Here is a 21,962-nt window from a genome sequence, read left to right as displayed (position 1 = left end):
GATTTACTAATAAATGGAGTTCGAACCAACCTGGTTCGAATTATATAAAAATACGATCTGGCTTATTGCTGTAACGATTTTTGCTTTGGCGTATTTACGTAATTTTCTGAGCCAGTTGGCTTATTATGGTTTTTTACCCACTAGAATATATTAATTTTTGCTGCAACTATCTTTTATTATTAGTATTATTCCATAATATATAGTATGTAAATAATTTTGTATATATTAAAATATTAAATTAAATAGATTACTTGTTTTAATATAATTTAATTGAATTATAATTAAATAAATTGGATCTCTAAATTTTTGATTCAATGATATTAATTGTTTAATATTTAATTTAGTTTCAAAATATTATTTATATAAAATTATAAAAAATTGTAGTTGATATTGTATTTTTATTTTATATATTTTTAATATTTATATTAAAATATATTTATATTTTTATATATTTATTTTTAATTTTATATATTATTATATTATAATTATATTATTTTAATTAAACTATAATTAAATTAGTTAAATTTTTAAATTAATAAAATAATAACTAAAAACAGTTCAAATACGGGGTCGATGTCTAGAACCTTGATAAGTACAAACATTAATTTTGTAAAAAAGGGAGAGACATGTTTACAAATGCAACCCAAATGAAGGATTTTTTATTTAAATAAATATTTTAATTATTAAAATAAATCATTATAAAAATTATTATCGAAATCTGTTTTTCATTTTTATTTTATTTACACTATCTCGTTTACACTATAAATGAGATAAAATATATATACATGATACGTGTATATTTTGTTTACAGTGTAAACGAGATAAAGTTAGATGACGACTATATATAGATGTTATTTATAGCTAGATTATGGGCCATAGTTCGAACCTTTTGACCACTTTCTCCTCTTTTTTACCCTTTCTAACCATATTATCGAGTAATACAAAGATGACATGCGTAGATACACATGATCGGGACATTAACAGGCCGAATTCGATATGACACTATGTCGAGGCAGCCAATTTTATAATTAGTTCTATTATCTTGAGTTGTATGTAATCCCATATATATCTAGTTATGGTTAATTGGTTAGAGTACTTGTCAAGAACGAGATAGAATTTGTATCATTAGGAATATGTCACTGATAAAAATTAGTAATTCTAAAAATGTGGTTATCATTTTTTGGTAATTACGTTGTTAACTACAAAATTATTAATTTAGAGTTTAAATGTTGGGGTAGATATTTTTCAATCGTTGAGTCTAATTTATTGGTCATACGTGTCTTAATTTATTAATTTAGTTAGTAACTATTCAAGTTTGATAGTTATATTATTAATTACTTTATTGAATGTTTTAATTTTACGTAACGTAATTAAAAAATGTGTATTAGTTAAGAAAGTACATATTAACAGAAAATTTTGTGTTGGCATAAATTCAGTTAGTACATACATGTAAAATTATGTTAAGCAAATGTATAGAATAGTCAAAACATTTTGATATGTTGATGGACCTGTGCAAATTTTTAATTTTTAATAATTATGAAATATTTTTCTTTGTCAGAGACTTCATCTACTCCTATCTCGACGAGTGAGTCACACGTTTCCACCACCCAACGCCATCGTCCCGTATTTAAGGGAGGTTAAATTCGGCGACACGGTGCCTCTCAGAAATTTTGTATTTGACAACTCCCTAATTACAACTTTCGTGGAGTGATGGCATTAGGAGATCCACATGTTCCATATGCTGTGGGATGAAGCCACTATCACACTGCAGAACGTGACGTACCACCTTGGGTTACGCACACACGGGAGCCAGTTGGGGGTGCTTTCGTGACTTTTAGAGGTGGTACGACGCGGAGGCGTGGGAGTTGGTGGAGCGGTGCCAAGCCTCCAGTGGTTTCACAACAAGGGACAACAACCTATCCATTATTACTGGACACTTTTGTCTATTTTTTGTACGAAAAACAGAAGAAAAGAAAATATAAAATGTATGTGAAAAATGTTAAGAGTTACACATTTTTTTATAGTAGTTAAAAATTTGTCTTACTATATCTCGTTTACATTGTAAACGCATTAGTTTAACATGTATTTCATTTAAAGTGTAAACGAAATAAATGTACACGTATCTCATTTATAATGTAAATGACATACGACTGGGGACGGATTTCGGTATTAATTTTTACAATTATTTATTTCAGTAACTAAAATATTTATTTAAATAAAAAAAAAATCTCCCAAATGAACTCTCACATGACACGTAATTTGTGTGACGGTAACAAAGTCACGTGATTCAAAAAAGTCAAGATCTCAATTACTTCCATTATTGGCAGCTATATACGTGCTCTCTGTTCCATTTAGTCCATTTCCACATACTAGCTAGCTAGTGTAGTAGTAGTGTTATCTACTGAGAAACCAAAAAATGGAGAATGAGGTGGTTCTTCTGGATTTATGGGCGAGCATGTATGGTATGAGGGTTCGAATTGCGCTTGCAGAGAAGGGTATAAAGTACGAGTACATTGAAGAGGATATATGGAACAAGAGCGATCTTCTTCTTCAAATGAACCCAGTTCACAAGAAAGTCCCTGTTCTCATCCACAAAGGCAAACCCATCTGCGAGTCTCTCATCGCCGTTCAGTACATTGATGAGGTCTGGAATGATAGATCTCCGCTCCTACCTTCTGATCCGTATCAAAGATCTCAGGCTAGGTTCTGGGCTGATTATGTTGACAAGAAGGTACTTCCTTTTTTAGCTTTATTTATAATTGCATTAGTTCAACTTTCTTGAAGCAATTTTTTGCATCTATTATTTCTATATTTATTTCTCGGTGTTGTTTTACAAGTTTTAATTTTTATATTCGTTAAGTTTGTATCAACTAAGGTGTGCATATATATTTGGAACGATCTTTGAAACCATGCCTAATTAGTATAGATGTGGCGCTCTATTTGTTTGGTTGTTTATCACCTTTTTTTCGGGACTTGAGTTGTTTATCACTTAATTCGTTAATTAATAATCTCTCAAATATAGTTGGACCTAACTTCTAGCATTAAATCCCACCCTTGATAACATAACGGGTAATTGATTTGAATAAATAGGTTCTGTTCTTAGTGAGATCTTTGGGATATACTGTTAAGTTAGCCTCAATTTAATTCTGTGAAGTTTGCAGTATATAGAACATTCCAGAAGAAAACCCAATGAATAGTTTAGCGGAAGTGGTTGTTTTGGGCAAGTTCTATGTGTAAGATCAAGATTCTAATCCTAGAAAGCTCTTTTGTATTCAATCTACAAAACCACCTTCATTCAAACTCTAGGTTGACAAACTTCAATCCAAACACACACTTAAATACCTCACCTAGTGGGGAAAAATAAAAATAAAAATAAAAATATGTAGAGCTTTCTTATTTGCAGAGTAAATGGTCAAATTTATCCACAAAACATCATTCGTCCAAATTATTCTCCAAAAGATCTATTTTAAATCAAGTATGTCTTTCAAAAATTTTAAACCGCTTCTATTAATGACATTGAAATTTGTTGAAATAACATGTTAAGTGACATCAGAGTGCATACCTGACAGTCCTAATTAGTTGATAACATGATAAGTTTATGAATTTTGATCAAATTAATCCCAAATGAAGGATTTTAATGTCTCAAGATCCCCCTCAATTTGGAATTGATTTGATCTAATTTCATAAATTTATTATATTAGCAGGCAATTAGGAATGTCAACCGTATGCTATAGTCAGTATAATGTCACTTAATGTGTCACATCAAAAAATTTTGACGTAATTAGTAATGGAAGGACTAATGGGACTAACTTAAAATCTTTGAGTGACGAATTTGATTAAAAAAAAATTTTGAAAACCAATTTGAAGAATAAATAATCTTTTTGGGACAAATTTGACTATTTACTCGTGATTTGTATGGACTTCTGTAAGTGCTCAAAAATCTATAGGCTTTTCATTCCTCTAGTAAATATTTCCAATTTTGTCTCGCTTCCTCTCCTTGTTTCATGTGCTAGATTGAACAGTTCGTCAATGTTGATAGAATGTGCTAATTTTTTGTTTTGTTAAAATGTGTATGATGATTATTTGTAATGTTAAATAGATATATGACCTTGCAAAGAAGGTGTGGGCAAGAAAAGGAGAAGAGCAAGAAGCTGGTAAGAAGGAATTCATTGAAGCCCTTCAATTATTGGAAGCAGAGCTAGGAGACAAACCGTTTTTCGGGGGAGACAAGCTTGGTTTCGTAGACATTTCGCTTGTCACATTTTATAGCTGGTTTTATGCAGTTGAGACCATTGGCAACTTCAGTATAGAGTCTGAATGTCCCAAGTTCATTTCTTGGGCCAAGAGGTGTCTGCAGAAAGAAAGCGTTGCTAACACTTTACCCAACTCAGAAAGGGTCTATGAATTCCTTTTGGATGCTAAAAAGAGGCTCGGCATTGAGTGAATGGCCACAGCAAATTCTGATAATATGTGAAGCTGGGTTGGTTTGGTATTCACAATTAGCAAGATCTTATCATGTAATAAAATAAACTGTTTTTGCATATGACAATGTAATGTGAGATTAATGTCTTCAATACTCTCTGGAATATTTTTCTTTGAGCAATGCTAAATGGTTAATAAATATTATTATTTTTGGCTAATATATAATCAATAATAATTTGCATTTATATTTATTGGGGTTTTGTATATAAAAAGCATACAATTTACATTTATGTGTATTAGAATTAATACACATAAATTAATTTAATATTTATACTGGTAAAATTATTATCAAAAATAATAAAAATTATTAGTCCTCAATTTCTTTTCCTTTTATGGAGGAAATTTTTGGCAACTTCATATAAAATTAGGATTTGGCTCCTTGAATTTGTAAACATTTATTTTCGATGTTTAGTGATAGTATGTAATGTATGACCATCTATATCGTAGTCCAGTTTTTCTTTCTTTTACTTTTTACTTTGTGTATAAATATTTTTCATATATGTTTTTACTAAAACCTAGTTAATCGTTGCTTCCCATACTTAGTCGGTGGGATTTGATTAAATACAGGAGTTAATTTTGGGGTCACAAACATAAAAAGAAAAAGAAATTACAACTAGAACAACAATTTCGGGCAACATCGTGACTTGTGTTGGAAAAGACACGATTTAAGTGAAGGCCAAGGATGTGATTGGAGAAGTTGTTCTCTATTGTAAAGAGTGTGGAAGAAAATGTCAATAATCAAGAAAGATGGTGCCAAGAAATAAGAAAAGGATAAGGATAAGGTGGAAGAAAATGTCAATAATCAAGAAAGATGGTGCCAAGAAATAAGAAAAGGATAAGGACAAGGGAGAAGGGACACTTTTCACCTCTCCCCTTCTCCTCAAACGGTTATTCAAGACAAGCAATCGAAGGAGTGATAATGATTGTCTGGAGAGTTGAAATGGACATTATTCTCTTCAAGGCTTTAAATAATCCCCAAAGTACACAAAATTCTTAAAGGATTTATGCACTTCCAAGAAAAGGTTAAAGGAAAATAAGGTGGTGACAATGGAAAATGGATTTTCTTAAATTTTTTTGAGTAAATGTCATTTTCGGTTCCTAATCATTTGTCTGATGGACTTTTCACCCCTTAAAAAATCTAAAAACCTAAATTGGTCCATATATACTTTGATATATGTATGTTCCAGTCCCTGGTTAGGGATTGGAAAAGATGTTACCAAGGACCGGAAAGGCATTTACTCAAAGTTGATAAAGACTGGAATGTACATATTTCAAAGTAGATAGGACCGATTTTGGTTTTTAGATTTCTTAGGGGGTGGGAAGTCTATCGGACAAATGGTTAGGGACCAAAAAAGGTATTTATTCAATTTTTTTTAGTTGAGAGAGTAAAGTATGATATTTAATTTTTTTATATTTTTTTTAGTCTTATTTATAGTGAAAAATCACACTTTATCTTTACAAATGAGTGATGAGCCAAAAATTTGATATGGTCAAATTTTGGCAAGTGTACCAAATCGCTTCAAATAATACCACAGTAAATGAATATCGTTTCCACAAAAATTAAAAGATTGAGGAAGCAACTTTTGATTGAATCTTCTAATTAGATCAACCGAACTTTTACCAAAAAAGAAATCATAATCTTAAAGTAATAGAGGACACTAGGAGAGTGTTTGTTGTGAATGAATGAATGCTTATTAATTTAAAGAAAGAAATTGTGAATGAGGATGTTAAAGACTTTCGAGATATTTAACTTTCAAAAAAGAAAATCCTCATGTTTTTTTATTTTGATTCATATAAAAATATTTTTACGATAAATCATATATAATCAAATTTCAATTCATTGGCAATTCAATTTCTCTTTAACTTATTTAATCGCCAATTCTTTGGTCAATTAATTAAGAAAAAGAGGTTAAGTACAATTCTGATTTAACGTCGTACAACTTTTAAAATACTATTCCTAACCAAGTTGAAAATTATGAGAAATAGTTTCAAGTTAATCCCGATATTAAGTTTTCCAAAGTAATAATAGAATCCAAAACAGAATAAGAATATTTTACAATACTTGTAACCATTAAAGATGAAGAACAAGACTCAATCTTAAAAATATATCAATGTATAAATCAAATAAAAGGAACAATTACATTACCATAAAAATCAAACAGAGCTTCTAACCCTTAACAAAAGAGAGTTAGTTACTCATGATAAAAAACAAACTAACTAATGAATAAGATGCTGGGTGCTAGATCATTCGATTAGGATCCAGAAATCCTAGATGATCCTCACGGAAACCATCGCTCGCTTATTTATAATCTAAATCTTAACTTAATTTTAGAAACTTAAACTAACTAATCCGAGAAAAAGATAATAAACAATTCAAATTTAAACTAACCATCGTTTGCATTGTCTTATTTACTTTGAAGTGGTGGTATTATCTATGATCTTAAATGCATGAATGAATAGTGCATGATTGATATTGAAGTTAAGAATGTTGAGTCTTGAAGTACAGCAATTTAGAGAAACACTATGGATTCTCTAAATTAAATATAAATTGATTCTTGAAGCAAAATAAACAACCAAAAGAAAAAGAAAATAAAAAGCGAAGTTCAAGGTTCTGAGCATCAATGGCTAAAAAGGTCAAATATGATTAAACACTCAAAGAGTTATTTTCCTAGCCATATGCTTGTGGTGTGAATATGTCAAGTAATCTTTGAGACAAAGAACTAAGAGTTGAGATCAAGTGTAAATACAGAGTATGCCAAAGGATTTGAGCACCACTGACTGGGAGAAATAAAAAGACAAATTAGAGCTCAAAGAGCTCCCCAGTTAAGTGCTTGTGGTGTTTTTGTGTCAAGTAAAACTTGAGACAAAATATTTAGAGTCACGACTAGGTTCAAGGTGCAAAGCACCAAAAAAAATGAGAAAAAGCTGTGTTCAAGGATTAATCGAAAGTTGAAAAGGAAGAAAATCCATAATATCATCTGAGTTCTAGTTTTGAGAGACATTGACACACCCTTTGCTGGCATTGCATGCCAGTTTCTGTTTGGCCCTACAAAGGCGTTGAACACCTGGCTTGGTGTTTCACGCCACTCCTTGGTTTCTTGGGAGGCGTTGCACGCCAGCTATGTTGGTCATCGAAGGCGTTGCACGCTAGTTCCTATGGCTCAGATGGTGTTTCCTTTTTCTTTTGGTTTTCTTTTTCTTACCTATATTTTCTTGAAAGTACTTAGAAAACATATTAGCAACAGAAAATACCTCAAATCAATCGATTTAGATAAAAAAATTGTAATTAACTTTGAAAAAATGCACAAGAAATACAAGAAAAACTACTGAAGATGCGAACGCATCAGCAATGGTGCCGAACATAGTTGTCAGAACCGAACCGATGATCGAACCGGTCAGGCTATTGGGTCACTGAGTCACTGGTTCAACCGGTGGATCACTGGTTGAACCGATTAACCCGGTCCTATGTAAATAAAAAATAAAATATAGTAAAAAATTTAGAATTAAAAATTTAAAATACATATTTTTACTAATATTTTAAAAATATCTAGCTATTCTAAACAATATAGAACAGAAACAATAAGTATTTTATTAATTTTACTCTATCATAAATATTTTTATTTTATTTTTATATTAAAATAAGTATTTTTTTTAATTTTAATAATTTATTAATTAGTTTATATCTATTATACTATTATATACTACAAGTATTTATTGAAAAATAATATTAATAGATATTATATAATTATGAAAAAAATAATAAGTGAGTTTATAATTACTGTTAAATAAAAATATAATTAATTTAAAAATGAGTGAACTTATAATTAAAATTAAAATAAATTAAATAAAAGTAAATTATTTACTAAATAATATTAATATATATTTTAATTTGCATAAATATTAGTAATAGATAAGCTAGCTTGGTGGAAGCAGCTCCCTTTTATTTCCTGGAGGGGTGGGGGTTCGAACCTCAACTGATCCATTTTGAGGAAATTTTAAATTGTTCCGGTTCGATCGAACCGGTTACTACCAAATTTGATCGGTTTCTACTGGTTCTTTGCGGGTTTGACCGGTTTGTACCGGTTCTCAACCTTGTACGGTCCAATCATCGGACCGGACCGATATAGAGTCCGGTTCACCGGTTTTCCGGTCGAACCGGCCGGTCCGGTCCGGTTCTGCTAACAGTGGTGCCGAAAATTTGATATAATAGAAAATGTTTGGTGTGAATGAATGAATACTTATGAAATATTTAAATTTCAGAAAAGGAAATTCTCATATATATTTACTTTGATTCATAGAAAAATATTTTCACGACAAATCATACATAATCAAATTCCAATTCCTTGACAATTCAATTTCTCTTCAACTTATTTAATCGTCAACTACTTGGTCAATTAATTAAGAAAAAAAGGTTAAGCACAATTCCGATTTAACGTCGCACAATTTTCAAAATATTATTCCTAGCTAAGTTGAAAATTATGAGAAGAGTTTTAAACTAATCCCAATATTAGATTTTCCAAAGTAATAACAAAATGTAAGACAGAATTAGAATATTTTCTAATACTTTCAACCATTAAAGATGAAGAACGAGATTCAATCTTGAAAACATATCAATGCATAAATCAAAATAAAAGAAACAATCACATTAACAATCCATGAAAATCAAAGAGAGCTTCTAACCCTTAACAAAAGAGAGTCAGTTACTCATGATAAAGAAGAAAACAAACTAAACTAATGAATAAGATGTTAGATGCTAGATCATTTGATAGGGATCTGGGGATCTTAGATGATCCTCACTGAAATTATCGGTCGCTTATTTATAATCTAAATCCTAACCTAACTGTTGAATCTTAAACTAACTAATCTTATCTTTCCCGAGAATAAGATAACAAACAATTCAAATTTAAACTAAACTAACTCTTGCCCTTCTAGATAACTTAAAATGATAATTAAATTTAAACTAACACCTATCTTTCTAGAAAAAGTTTATAATAACTGATCACTTGAATCTAGAGAGTTTGGGCCAAATCACAGCTTTCTGGGAGGTGGAACAGTCTTCAAAGTTGTACGCGAAGCATGGGCGCTTTGCGCCCATATAATGGACTTCACTGGCGCTGGACTTTGGTCTTTGAAGTAGGGCGCCAACCCTGAAAGCACCATCGAAGACCTGAACTTGAGACATTTAGCTGGACTTCACTTCTTTGGGCTCTGGTTCCCGTTTTGATAATTTTTGGGCGTCTGGCACCCATTTTTTGGTAGTTCAATTTTGTGCCTTTTTTGTTTGTTTTTCTTCATCTTATTTCTTTAAAAATATAATCCTGAATACACAATAATTTTAAAACAACTCTAAATATATGATTAGTTATGAAAACTTCATTCAAAACATAAAATGTTTAATTCAAATCATAAAAAAATACTATAAAAGATATAGAAAAATCACTAGAGATGTCAAAATATCAGGGAGAAAAAATTAAGATAATCCAATTCCGTGACAATGAATGGTACTATTTTTGCACCTATGGTGCCAGGTGCCATGTATGATATCAATGTGTATATAAATTTTTTGGCTTACTCCAACACTCGGTCTTTGCAATTGAAACTTGATTAGTTGAAATCAAGTTGCACCACATTCCAACTTGTGAACTATATCATCACCATGGCAGTGAGATAACGGAAGATATTCTAGTGAAGACTCAAGATCATGATTTTTCAGTAAATCTCTATGTCATGGAGATGGACAATGGTCTCTCCAGTAAGACATGTCTAATAATTTTAGATCAATATTTTCTCATCATCAAGATAACATGGTTAAAATTTAATGAAATTAATGAAATTTTCATATGAAAATTAATGAAATTTTTAAAATTATATGTTTTGTTATCATAAAAAAGTGAGAAATTATTAGCTCTATAATATCTTAAAATATATTTTGATGATTAACAAACCTGATATAATAATAAAGGAGAGCAAAATTAAGAAAAAAATTGAGAATACTATCAGAATAACATTTGGTTCTACTACAATACTCATAATTTGGTATCAGAACCATAAGTTCATGATATCATTTTATATTCAAGAGTAGAAAAATTTCACATATTAACATCTAATCTAGGAAGCATAAGATTCGACGATGAATCTTCAAGAAAAAGAGTATGAAATAATCATAAAGGGATGAATTATTAATAGAAAAATTGAGAATAATTTTTGAATATTTTGGTTCCGCTACAATACTCATCAAAATTTAAATATAATTTAATAAGTTTATTAAAGTATTATCTAATGTTTACTTAAGTGTGAAATGAACTAAGAAGAATAATTATTTTTAAGTAATATAAGTAATGAATGTGTCTTCTATATCTGACAAAGTCGAAACAATAAAGAACATAACCTCAGAAGCTAAGCTGAGCAAATAAAATACATCATAAATACTCAAGCTACTTCATAAACAATAGAGCAAACCTCAGAAACACCATGTCTTATTCCGAATTGCAAAACTGTTAAAGGCAGGTAACATCTAACCGTAGAAAGCCACTAACATTACAAGAAATTTGTCGAGTACCGTCGAATTTATTGGCAGAATTACAAAAAAAAATTGCCGATAAATTTATTATTGTTGGATTTAGCGGTGGATTCCACTAAGTAATTGGCGAAAATATGGAGGTGGATACCGTCGGATAAAAATTATTCGACAGTAACTTTAACACCATACATTCTTATTTCGCACCACATTACTGTTAGATTTATCCCCTGATAAATTTGATGGTAAATCGAATGATAACTTTAAATATTTTTTTTGAACTTGTTAGAATCTGATAGTCAACAATTAATACTCAAATCCAAATTAGTGAAAATTAAGTAGTATTTTTAATGAAAATAATCAACTATATATAATGTTAAATATCAAATGTATATAATAAAAACTCAAAGAAATAAAATATTGTCAAACAAGCAAAACAAAGCAAAACAAAACTCTAATCACTACGAGTCCTGATAGTTATCGTTGTTGTCATCCCTCTTATCCTGCTGAGGCAACGGTCTAGGTAGTGGTGTTAGTGCTTGGTTCTTGTGTAGTGGACGAAGAGCCCCCTCCAGCAATGGACCAATGGTGCTGCCACCAATATGCATTTGGTCATAGTATACAGTCATCTGTTGTCGCATCATCCACTGAATCTTCTCTAGCTCCTGCTTAAGCTCCTACCTCAGGGACTTACTCTGCATCACGAGCATTCCTTGCTGCCATGCATGCGAGGATCTTGTTATATCTCTCCTCAGCTAGATCCAGCTGGTGACTCTGGTCCTGAAGGCTCTAGGTGAGGCTGTGAACTTGCTCCTATAAATCGATGTCCTTGGGATCAGCAGAGCTGGTGGATGAGGTGGACGAAGCCCTCAAGGTGGAGTTGCGGAGGTTGATGGCGAAGAATGACCCCATCTCATAAACACGATTCTTGTACGATTTGGATGTGGCCTCACTCCATACCGCATCAAGATCGGCGACGGAAGCAAAGAAGTTGTTGCTGTCCTCCCTACTCTGTTGAGATTGTTAGGTCACGGCCTCTAAGTTTATATGTAGAATTTCTACATATCACATTATATGCAAAAGTGATTAGGACGACAATTAATTGAAAATAAATATATGTTTTGAAATAAACCACGACATTTAGTCACGTAATAATCTGCAGACCATTGATTGGTAAATTTGTCCTTGTACTTGAAGGTCTCTGCCATCGACGCCTCACGATTCAATGACTTCGAGTGTACATATTAAAATAATAAGCACTACAAAAAATTCGTCGGATTTGTTGGTGGAATTACGGAAAAAATTCGTTGATAAATTTATTACTATTAGACATAATCCGACAATAAAATAATTGATTACCGTCAAATTTTGTAATCTATTAGTAATTTCTGACGAAATTAGCACCGAATTCTATTAAATGGGTCACAAAAAATAGGAGGTGATTACCACTGAATAATTTCTGTCTGTAATTTTGGTGCCATGTGTTATGATTTCATATCAAATTATTGTTAAATTTATCCGTTAATAAATCTGACAATAAAATATTATTTTATATTTATTCAAATAAAATTTATCAGCAGATTAACTGATAAATCGATTTTTTTTTAAACTTGTTAGAAATTAAATAATATTTTTAATAAAAATAATCAACTATATATAATGTAAAATATTAAGTGTACAAGAATAAAAACTTCAAATAATAAAATACAGTTAAATAAATAAAATAAAACAAAACTTTAATAACTGCTTAATGATTAAAAAGAGATTTCTTTTTGCAGCCTCGTTGTCTTTTATAAATATGGGGACATTTTTTTTCTCAATTTTAAGCCTAGGAATACGTGTAAACGTTAACACTGTGTTTAGATGTAGAAAAAAATAGAAGAAAAGAAAATAAATAAAAAATAGAATAATTTGTATATCATTTAGATGAATAAAGAATAGTTGAAAAAAAAATATTTTTTTAAAAAAAATGAAAAAAATAAAATTATAATAGCATAAAATTATATTAATATTTTTATTATAAATAAAATATAAATATTTTTATTTATTTATGTTTTATTATATTTTATAAATATTATAAAGGTGTAGTTTATGGTGACCACAAATTTTGGTGTCTATGGTGGCTATGGATTTTATAAAATGATATTTTTAACCAAACAAAATGAAAAATTAAAGCACGATTCAGTTCTATTAATAAATAATGACATGTTTATGAGTGTAAATAAAAGAAAAAAATTAGACCATTTATCATATTTTTTGACAAAAAAATGATCTATCGTTTTCTCTCGTCGTTGAAAATGGAGTTGCTACAAATGCCCAAAATTTAAAAAATGATAGTATCTAAAAATACTTACATTGCATTAATTTTTTTCTCACGTTAATAAATAATTATTTATATCTTTTATTTTTAATTAAAATAATTATTTTATTCTGCAATAAAAAATTTGAAGTCTAAAGTTACTGTTATTAATTAAATTTTAATATTAGTCAAGTGAAATTTAAAATTATTAATTATAAAAAAGAAAGTATAAGTAGACAATGAAAATATTAAATAATGTGAATAATAGATATATCAGATATTCAATTTACTAGGTGTGCAGATAATTATTCTAATATTAAAATTTAAGTAGATCATTTTTTTGTCAAGAAATATGATAAATGGTCTAATTTTTTTTCTTTTATTTACACTCATAAACATGTCATTATTTATTAATAGAACTGAAACGTGCTTTAATTTTTTATTTTGTTTGGTTGAAAATATTATTTTGTAAAGGCCATAGCCACCATAGACACCAAAATTTGTGGCCATCATAGACTACACCTATTATAAAATATTATAATTTTGTATATTTAAATGAAATTATTTATCTAATACATATAATATTTAAATATAAATTTTTATTATAATAATATATTAAAACAAAACTTATATTAATAATTATTACTAATAATATAACTAAAAATAATATTAAAAATACAAAAAATATAACATCTTTTTTTTATTTTTTTGCTTGTAATAAAAAAAATTTAATAAAATTCGCACAAATTTTTTTTTCTTATTTTTTTTCATTTATTTTCTTTCCATTCATTTATTTTCCGGTATCTGTAATCTAGTGTGTATTAGGAGGAACGAGAAGCTCCCAGAAAGTTACACAACCTTGACTCTCCAATTGCCACCTATGTTATAAATAACAAAGACTTGTTCCATAGTGGAGGACTAGCTAGCATCTTCGGCAGACTGAACCTTGCAAATAGCTTCAAGTTGAGAGCAATAATGGCTGACGAAGTGGTTCTACTAGATTTCTGGCCAAGCCCATTCGGCATGAGGGTCAGAATAGCTTTGGCGGAAAAGGGGATCGACTATGAGGGTAGAGAAGAAGACTTGAGCAACAAGAGCCCGCTTTTGCTGAAGATGAACCCTGTCAACAAGCAAATCCCTGTTTTGATTCACAAGGGAAGACCAATCTCCGAATCACTCATCATTGTTCAGTACATTGATGAGGCTTGGAGCAATAACAAGTCTCCTTTGCTGCCCTCTGATCCTTACCAGCGAGCCAATGCAAGGTTTTGGGCTGATTATATAGACAAAAAGGTAGGTTCATATACAACTTTATTTTGTTATTTTCTGGTATTGATTTTATTTTTCAACTTTGATGGAGATTACATTTATGAATTCAACTGGACACAAAAAAAAAGTATTCAAAATGCATGCAAACAATTTAGACGTCTACCAAATAATTTTAAACTCTTGAAAATACGAAAAGGATAAAAAGAATTTCGAAAAAAATTTTAAAATTAGCATTTAAATTCGCCATATCAATTTTTTCTTTTAACAAAATGAAACTATTTAACGATTAATTATTTCTCTAAAATTATTACTTTTTATATTTTTATGTTGCCATTAAAATCTTTCAAATACAATTTTGTTGTTTTACTTGGTGATGTCAATGAGTCATAACTCAAATGAGTCATAACTCAAATAGCATAGTCTCCTTATATTCATCTTTTTAACAAAATTTTGTACATAAACAAATAAAAAAAATTCAAAGCAGTAACTGGACCTATTTGAATTCATGTACACTAACTCCATTTGTTTTTCAAACACTACCTTGGCAATTTAGTACTTTTCTTAGTTTAGTGTTTGTTGTAGAATTATCCCATTCTGTGTGAGATGTTTCAGATTTACTCAACGGGGAGATTGGTGTGGGGAACGACAGGGGAGGTTCAAGAGAAAGCAAAGGAGGAGTTGAGGGAGAGCTTTAGGGTGCTTGAGAAAGAGTTAGCGGAGAAGACTTATTTTGGGGGAGACATGTTTGGTTTGGTTGACGTGGCCCTCATTCCCTTCTACAGCTGGTTCTATACTCTTGAGACCACTGCCAACTTCAGCATCACTGAGGAATTTCCCCGGCTTGTGTCTTGGGCCAAGCGCTGCATGCAGAGGGACAGCGTTTCCAACTCCGTTCCTGATCAGTACAAAATTTATGACTTCCTTTTGGACCTTAAGAAGAAGATGCACTCAATTGAATGATCTGCATCCCTACATTCATTACTGTAAAATATGCATCAGCCATAAATAAGTTTATAGTTTTAAAATGATAAGTCAATTTTGCTTTCGGTTCAAACAATGTTTTTGTTTTGGTCTGCAAACGTTTAAAAGTTCTGCTTTTGATGTAGTTAGGATTTAGTTTAATGCGAGTTAAATTGTATGAGACGTTGTATTTTGCGGGGGTGTGGAGTGGAGAGAGAATTTGTATGTTCGCGTTAAGGATTCTGTTTCTCTGGCTAATTCTCCCTCCTAGCTTGGTGTTAATGATAGTTTTACCCACTTTTAGTTGTGCGTAGAAAGATATATATTGACGGATTTTTTCAATGTTGCAATCCCTTAAAATAAATTAAAGGGTAAAAAATGTTTTTTATATTTAACATTTAATTTGATTTATTTTATTTTTAAATTTTTAATAAATTTTAAATTTATTTTCTCTTATCGAATTTTTAAATTTTATGTTTAATTAAAATTCTAATTTTAATTCTAACTCACTAAAAACCAAAGTTTTGAAAACCCGATCGATTCGATCAGATTAATCGGAAATTAATTTTATGGCTGGTTCGGTTGACATGTAAAATCGTTTTATAAAAAATCGATTTAAAAACCGGTTAAATCGGTGATTAACTAGTGAATTGGATGAATCGGTCGAATTTTTCAAAAGACCGATTCTCTCTTTTTAGCATCGTTTTGATGAAAAAAAAAAAAGAAGTAAAAACCCCACCCCCAAAACACCCAACCCCTCTCCCTTCTCTTTCACTCTCACATTCCAACCAAAAATCCTAATTTCACTCTCCCTCGTCTCTCACTCTTCTCTTCCTCATCGTCTTTGCTCGTTGCGAAGTCCCACCAGCCATCATTACCCCTAGCCCCTGCCACTCTTGTGCTCACTGTCTCTGTGCTCGTCGTGAAGCCCGCCTCTATGATCGTCGCGTCAGCAGTGATAGAGGGTGCCGTCATCGTCGTCGTCATCCTCGTCCTCTTGAAGCGTGTCCTCTCCTCCGTGAATCTCTGCCCAGAGCCTTGCCGAGAAATCATTGCTCGGGGTCTCACCGTCGCAAAATGATCCTCTTTCGAGCTTACTCTGTCACCGCCGTTCCTCCTTTGCCGTGTCTCTGATAATAATTAAGCCACTGCTTCTTCAGTTTCAATTTCTAAGATTCTGGCTTCTGAATTCGGATTGTATTCTGAATTGGATTGTTGTTCATGTGGTTTTGAATTTAGTTTGGAGGTTAAGTTTAGATTGTTTTGGTTAGTTTTTCTATTTTTAGATTCTTTGGATTTGGATTTGGATTTTGAGTTTTCTGAGTTTTGTTGTTGAATAGATTGAAAGGTTTTTGTTGAAATTTGTTGTAACTCAGAATTTTTTTCTTCTTGTTGATGGATTGAAATTTTTAAGTGTAAGTGTAAGATTATGATTCTAAGTTTTCTGACTTTTATTGTTGAATAGATTAAAAGGTTTTTGTTGAAATTTGCTATAACTTTGAATTTTTTTGGTTGTTAATGGATTGAAATTTTTAAGTGTAAGTTTGCGATTCTAAACTTTTATTGCAATGACCAACTTTTAGTTTTCTGCCTCGCTTCTTCTTTTATTGAAGTTCCTCTCGGATAGTAGCCAGTTGATACTTGAGAGTAGAAAAAAGATCTCTAACCAGCTTTGAGTGTTGGGTTACTTTTTTATGGACATTGTCTAGCTTGAAATGAATTTTAGACACAGATCATTAATTTAAACCAATATCTTATTCTAGACCAAAGTATTCTCTGAGTTAAGGATGAATTTTCTTGCCGATTATTTTGTTATAATTTAAAAGTTAGTTAAAAAATTTTTATTTTATATAATTTTAATAATAAAATATGAATAAATTATGTCAAATTATAAAATTCTGAATTTTATTAATTAAGAAATTATTGAATTTGTATATTTGAAATTGTGTATTGAATTTTTAATAATTATATTATATATTTAATAAAATCGGTTCAACTCCAGTTGGATTTCAGTTGGACCATTGAACTATTAAACCTGTCACCTGATCGGTCCGGTTTTCACAATTTTGCTAAAAACCTTAGTCTGATTGGCTGACCCCAAACCCATCCCTCCATCAGCCCCACCTTCTATCATTTTATCTTTATCTTAGGTTACTATCACCATTATCACCTCCTCTCTTGCATCAACCTCCTCAACAAATAATAACATTAACAATTATGGGTGGCAGACGGGCATGCCCACCCCCCGTCTCGCTAAAGAGTCTACCCCACTCCGCCAAAAGTTTGCTATTTGGCGGGCTAGCCCTCTCCTGCATGTGCCTTTTTAGGCAGTAATAAATTTCTACTTTACTCTAACTAACAACGGATTGGTAGGTTGGTGAACTAATTCCTCCCATTTTTTTTTTGAAAAAATTATTAAACCATTAAATATTAAAAAATATATAATTTTACAAAATATTAATAAACTTATAATTTTTAAATTCACAAATACTAAAGTATTTATAATAATAAATATCTAATAAACATAATAATGAACTAAATTTTTCAAAACAAAATAATAAAATTAACATTGTCCAAAACAAAATAAATATTTTCAAAATATATAATTAAATATTATCCAAGTCTCTAAATAATCAAATATAGTCCAAGCTATAACTTAAAGTAAAATAAAGGGATAAGTACAATTTTGGTCCCTAATGTAGAGGTCGAAAATTTATTTCGTCCCCGACCTTTTTTTCGCTATAAAATAGTCTCCAAGATTTCAGTTTGTTTTAAAATCGTCCTTTTTACCAAATTTTTTATTTTTATTACCAAATTACCCCTAACTAAAAAAATTATAAAATAAAATAAAATAAAATAAAAAAAAAGAAAGAGACGCGGGGGGAGGGGAGGGGAGAAAGAGAAGCGGGAGTGGGTGTTGTTTCGGGAGGAGGGGAAAGGGGGAAGGGGGAAGGGGGAAGAGGGGGAAGAGGGGGAAGGGGGAAGGTCGCCCGCCGCAGCCGCTCCACACCGCCGTAGCCGCTCCACGCCGCTCCTTTCTTCCTCAGCAAATACACAGCGCCGCCGAGACGGGGGAGGGGGGAGAAAGAGAAGCGGGAGGGGGTGTTGTTTCGGGAAGAGGGGGAAGAGAAAAGTGGGAAGGGGGAAGGTCGCCACCGCCGCAGCCGCTTCATGCCACTGCTCCTCCACGCTGCTCATTTCTTCCTCAACAAAAACACAGCACCGCCGAGATTGGGGGAGGGGGGAGAAAGAGAAGCGGGAGGGGGAAGAAAGAGAAGTAGGAGTGGGTGTTGTTTCGGGAAGAGGGGGAAGGGGGAAGGGGGAAGGTCGCCGTCGCAGCAGCTCCACACCGCCGCAGTCGCTCCACGCCGCTGCTCCTCCACGCCGCAACCCTCCGCAACGCCACCGACAAAAGAGAAATGAAGCCCTCCACAGCGCCCTCCTCATGGCGATTTGTACTCCGCCAATACCGCATTGCCGTTCACCGCCATAGCCCCTCCTCTCCACCACCACCGCAACCCTTTCCCTCTATTTCAATTTTTTATTCTTTTTTCTTTAATTTTTCAGATTCAAAGCATTCCATTGTTGTTGTTGTCGATGATGCTTCTGGTTGTTTCTGTTTATTCCTTTTATTTCATTGTTGTTGTTGATGCTTTGGTTGCTTCTGCTTCTGCCTGCATTTGCGCTTCTGCTTCTGCTTCTGTTTCTGGTTGAGAAAGGAGAGGGGAGGGAGGTTTGGGCTTCTGCTTCTGGTTGAGGAAGAAGAGGGGAGGGAGAGAGGGGTATTTTTGTTCGAAGGACCATTTTAAAATAACCTGAAACTTTATGGACCATTTTGTAGCGAAAAAAAGGCCGGGGACAAAATAAATTTTCGACCTCTACGTTAGGGACCAAAATCGTACTTATCCCTAAAATAAACAAGGTGAGTTCTATGGTACTTTTTATTATGGTTCTTAAATTGCCTAACTTACCTTTATAAGTAAAAAAATAAAATGTATAAAATAAAAATAAAATATTTAAAATTTATTAAATATTATCTATTTGCCTATTTTAGTAAGTTAGGCACAATGTCATAAGCATCGTAGCATTCACCAACAAACAAATATTCTAAATACAAGCATAAAAGTAACGTTCCAAATTTAGTTATCATCTTAAAGCCAAAAATTCACTGGACAAGTCCGTTCCCGCTCCGCAAAAATCTGTCAAAATCCGTGGATTAGACGATGCGGGTTAGACAATCTTTTTTATTATAGCAGTCTCAAGTTTCTAGCCCGATCCGTCTTTTTGGCGAGTTAGTGAGCCGGCCTGACAAGTTTTGGCCCGTTTATCAACAACACTCACACATTTCTACCGCTAGTATCGCTAGAGACAGATCTAAGTTAAGAAGTAAAGGGGCACTTGCCCCCATAGAATGTAAAAAAATGTATAATTATATATAATAAATATAATTGTCCCATTTTTATATTGTTTTTATCTTCACTGTCAATTATAAATTATTATATAATCTTCGTCTTCATTTTATTTTATCTTATTAAATTTAAATTAGTATCAACACTAAATAGATAAATAAATTGACTTAATAAAAAGTTAATAAACAATGATAATATAATTTCTAAAACTGATCGATTAATTATCAAAGTAAAGATTAATGTTTAAATATAAGTAAAATTATTAGTATTTTTGGTCATGAAAAATAAATAGAAATAAAAAAGAATATTATTTATCTATTAATTAATATATTTTTTTTAAAATGATATATTTTTTATTTTTATTCTTAAATTATCTTGTTTGTAACAACGACATATTTTTAATAAATTTCTTATGTCATAAATATTATTATAACAAAAGTTTATTATAGTTTTACATAGCACTCTGCTAGGATTTTTGCATAGCACCCATTAGGATATTCACGTCAACAAAATCATAATTCAGATCAGACTTTAAACTACGATTTAACTAGTGAGAGTAACAAGATGGAAGAGCTACCTAAGGATCAACATCACAGATTCGAAAGGAGTAGTGATGAGGGGGAAGAGGTGATCATTCTAGATAAAAAAAAAGACATTTCAGATGGGATTAATGAGTGCACCAAAAGTTTCTATGGAAGGATATTTGCCTATAGATTTTTTTTCATTGGTACAATGGAGGGTGCCATGACTACCATATGGGGGAGACCAAAGGGACTCAGGGTGACGGACTGACAAACCCCATTTTGAGGGTTTATCTTGTGCTGATTTCAGGAGTTTTATCAATGATTCCACACGCTTTCTATATGAAAATACAAGATTTTACATTCCTTTCCTAGTTTTGCCCTATGGATGAAAACATGCTTATTTCGCACTAAAATAGATGCATTTCTAATCTTCTCTTGATGCCATTCGATGCCATGACTTGTGTGTTAAGTGGTTCCAGAATATAGGGCAGGGATGGACTGGAAGAGAGAAGGAGGATGGGAGCAAAGGAAGGGAGCAAGAGAATTAAAGCCTTGGAAATCTCAGCATGGGCGCGTGTGCGCACTTGGCGCGTCCGCGTGGATAGAGCAGCTAGAAGTTGAAGCTGAGAGTCAAGCCGCGAGCCGACTTGCGTAGCGGCTAAGCCATGATCTTCATGGGCGCGCACGCGTACGTCGCGCCTCCGCGTACATTACAAGATGCATCTGCAGCGCGCGCGCGTACCTTGCGCGTGCGCGCCGATGTTCGAATGTGGATTTTTAAGAAGCCACGTGACTTAGGCGTGGAGTTGGTTGAGAATCCCATTTTTGGGGAATGCCTTGGTGGGAAAAGCTTAAGAAGACCAAAGGAGCAAGGGTTAAGGACTTTTAGTTCATTTTCTAGTTTTTAGATATTTTGGGAGGTTAGTTAGTCACACTTTTGGAGAAGGAGAGAGAGATTCCAAGGTTCCACTAGGGTTCATCTTTATCCAATTTCTGAATTTTCAATCACTTTTGGTGAGATCCATTACAATTCTCACTTCACTTTGTTCATGTCATAGATTTTCTTCTCCAATTTCAAGTAGTAATTGTAATTGCTCAATTCTCATAGATCTAGAATTCAACTTTGTAATTTTGGATTTCATCAATACTTTGAGAATTTGATTTTCATTGTTGCTCTTTGATCCTTGTTGTTAGTTCCTTGTGTTGCAATACTTTTAATTCCACTTTTCTTATCATTTTACTATGACTTTCTTCCTTGCTCATCACATGTTTGATAAAATGTCAACACTAGTTATGGAGTAGAAATATCTCACTTGGCATAGGGTTGGGCCATTAGAAGAAGTTGAATAGTTGTGTCAATTGTTGATTTGAAATTAGGAATTGCTAATTGACTTGGAGTGCACTAAAGCTAGATTCTCATGAGGTGAAGCTAGGACTTGTGACTCAAGTTGATTATCTTCATTTGACTTTCCTCTATACCTAGGGGATAACTAAATGAGGCA

General features: G+C 32.1%; 2 protein-coding genes across 2 annotated transcripts; both read left to right on the top strand.

Annotated features, from left to right (window-relative positions):
* The first annotated feature begins 2,349 nt into the window (after positions 1–2,349).
* Positions 2,350–4,673, top strand: LOC130967238 (probable glutathione S-transferase parC). Its single transcript, XM_057892054.1, has 2 exons — positions 2,350–2,731; positions 4,100–4,673. Exons 1-2 carry the CDS (start codon positions 2,417–2,419, stop codon positions 4,442–4,444), a joined length of 660 nt encoding a protein of 219 aa, XP_057748037.1. The 5' UTR covers positions 2,350–2,416; the 3' UTR covers positions 4,445–4,673.
* A 9,499-nt stretch (positions 4,674–14,172) lies between these two features.
* Positions 14,173–15,806, top strand: LOC130969757 (probable glutathione S-transferase parA). Its single transcript, XM_057895637.1, has 2 exons — positions 14,173–14,591; positions 15,180–15,806. Exons 1-2 carry the CDS (start codon positions 14,274–14,276, stop codon positions 15,525–15,527), a joined length of 666 nt encoding a protein of 221 aa, XP_057751620.1. The 5' UTR covers positions 14,173–14,273; the 3' UTR covers positions 15,528–15,806.
* The last annotated feature ends 6,156 nt before the right edge of the window (positions 15,807–21,962 follow it).

This window comes from Arachis stenosperma, chromosome 3 (genome assembly GCF_014773155.1).
Source record: "Arachis stenosperma cultivar V10309 chromosome 3, arast.V10309.gnm1.PFL2, whole genome shotgun sequence".
Taxonomy (NCBI): domain Eukaryota; kingdom Viridiplantae; phylum Streptophyta; class Magnoliopsida; order Fabales; family Fabaceae; genus Arachis; species Arachis stenosperma.
This window is presented reverse-complemented; position numbering and strand designations above follow the sequence as displayed.

Bases quoted from the DNA above. Each gene is read 5' to 3' on its own strand.
- LOC130967238 (XM_057892054.1), top strand. From the start codon at position 2,417: ATGGAGAATGAGGTGGTTCTTCTGGATTTATGGGCGAGCATGTATGGT. The intron at 2,732-4,099 runs GTACTTCCTTTT...AATGTTAAATAG, and splicing joins CTGATTATGTTGACAAGAAG to ATATATGACCTTGCAAAGAA.
- LOC130969757 (XM_057895637.1), top strand. From the start codon at position 14,274: ATGGCTGACGAAGTGGTTCTACTAGATTTCTGGCCAAGCCCATTCGGC. The intron at 14,592-15,179 runs GTAGGTTCATAT...GAGATGTTTCAG, and splicing joins CTGATTATATAGACAAAAAG to ATTTACTCAACGGGGAGATT.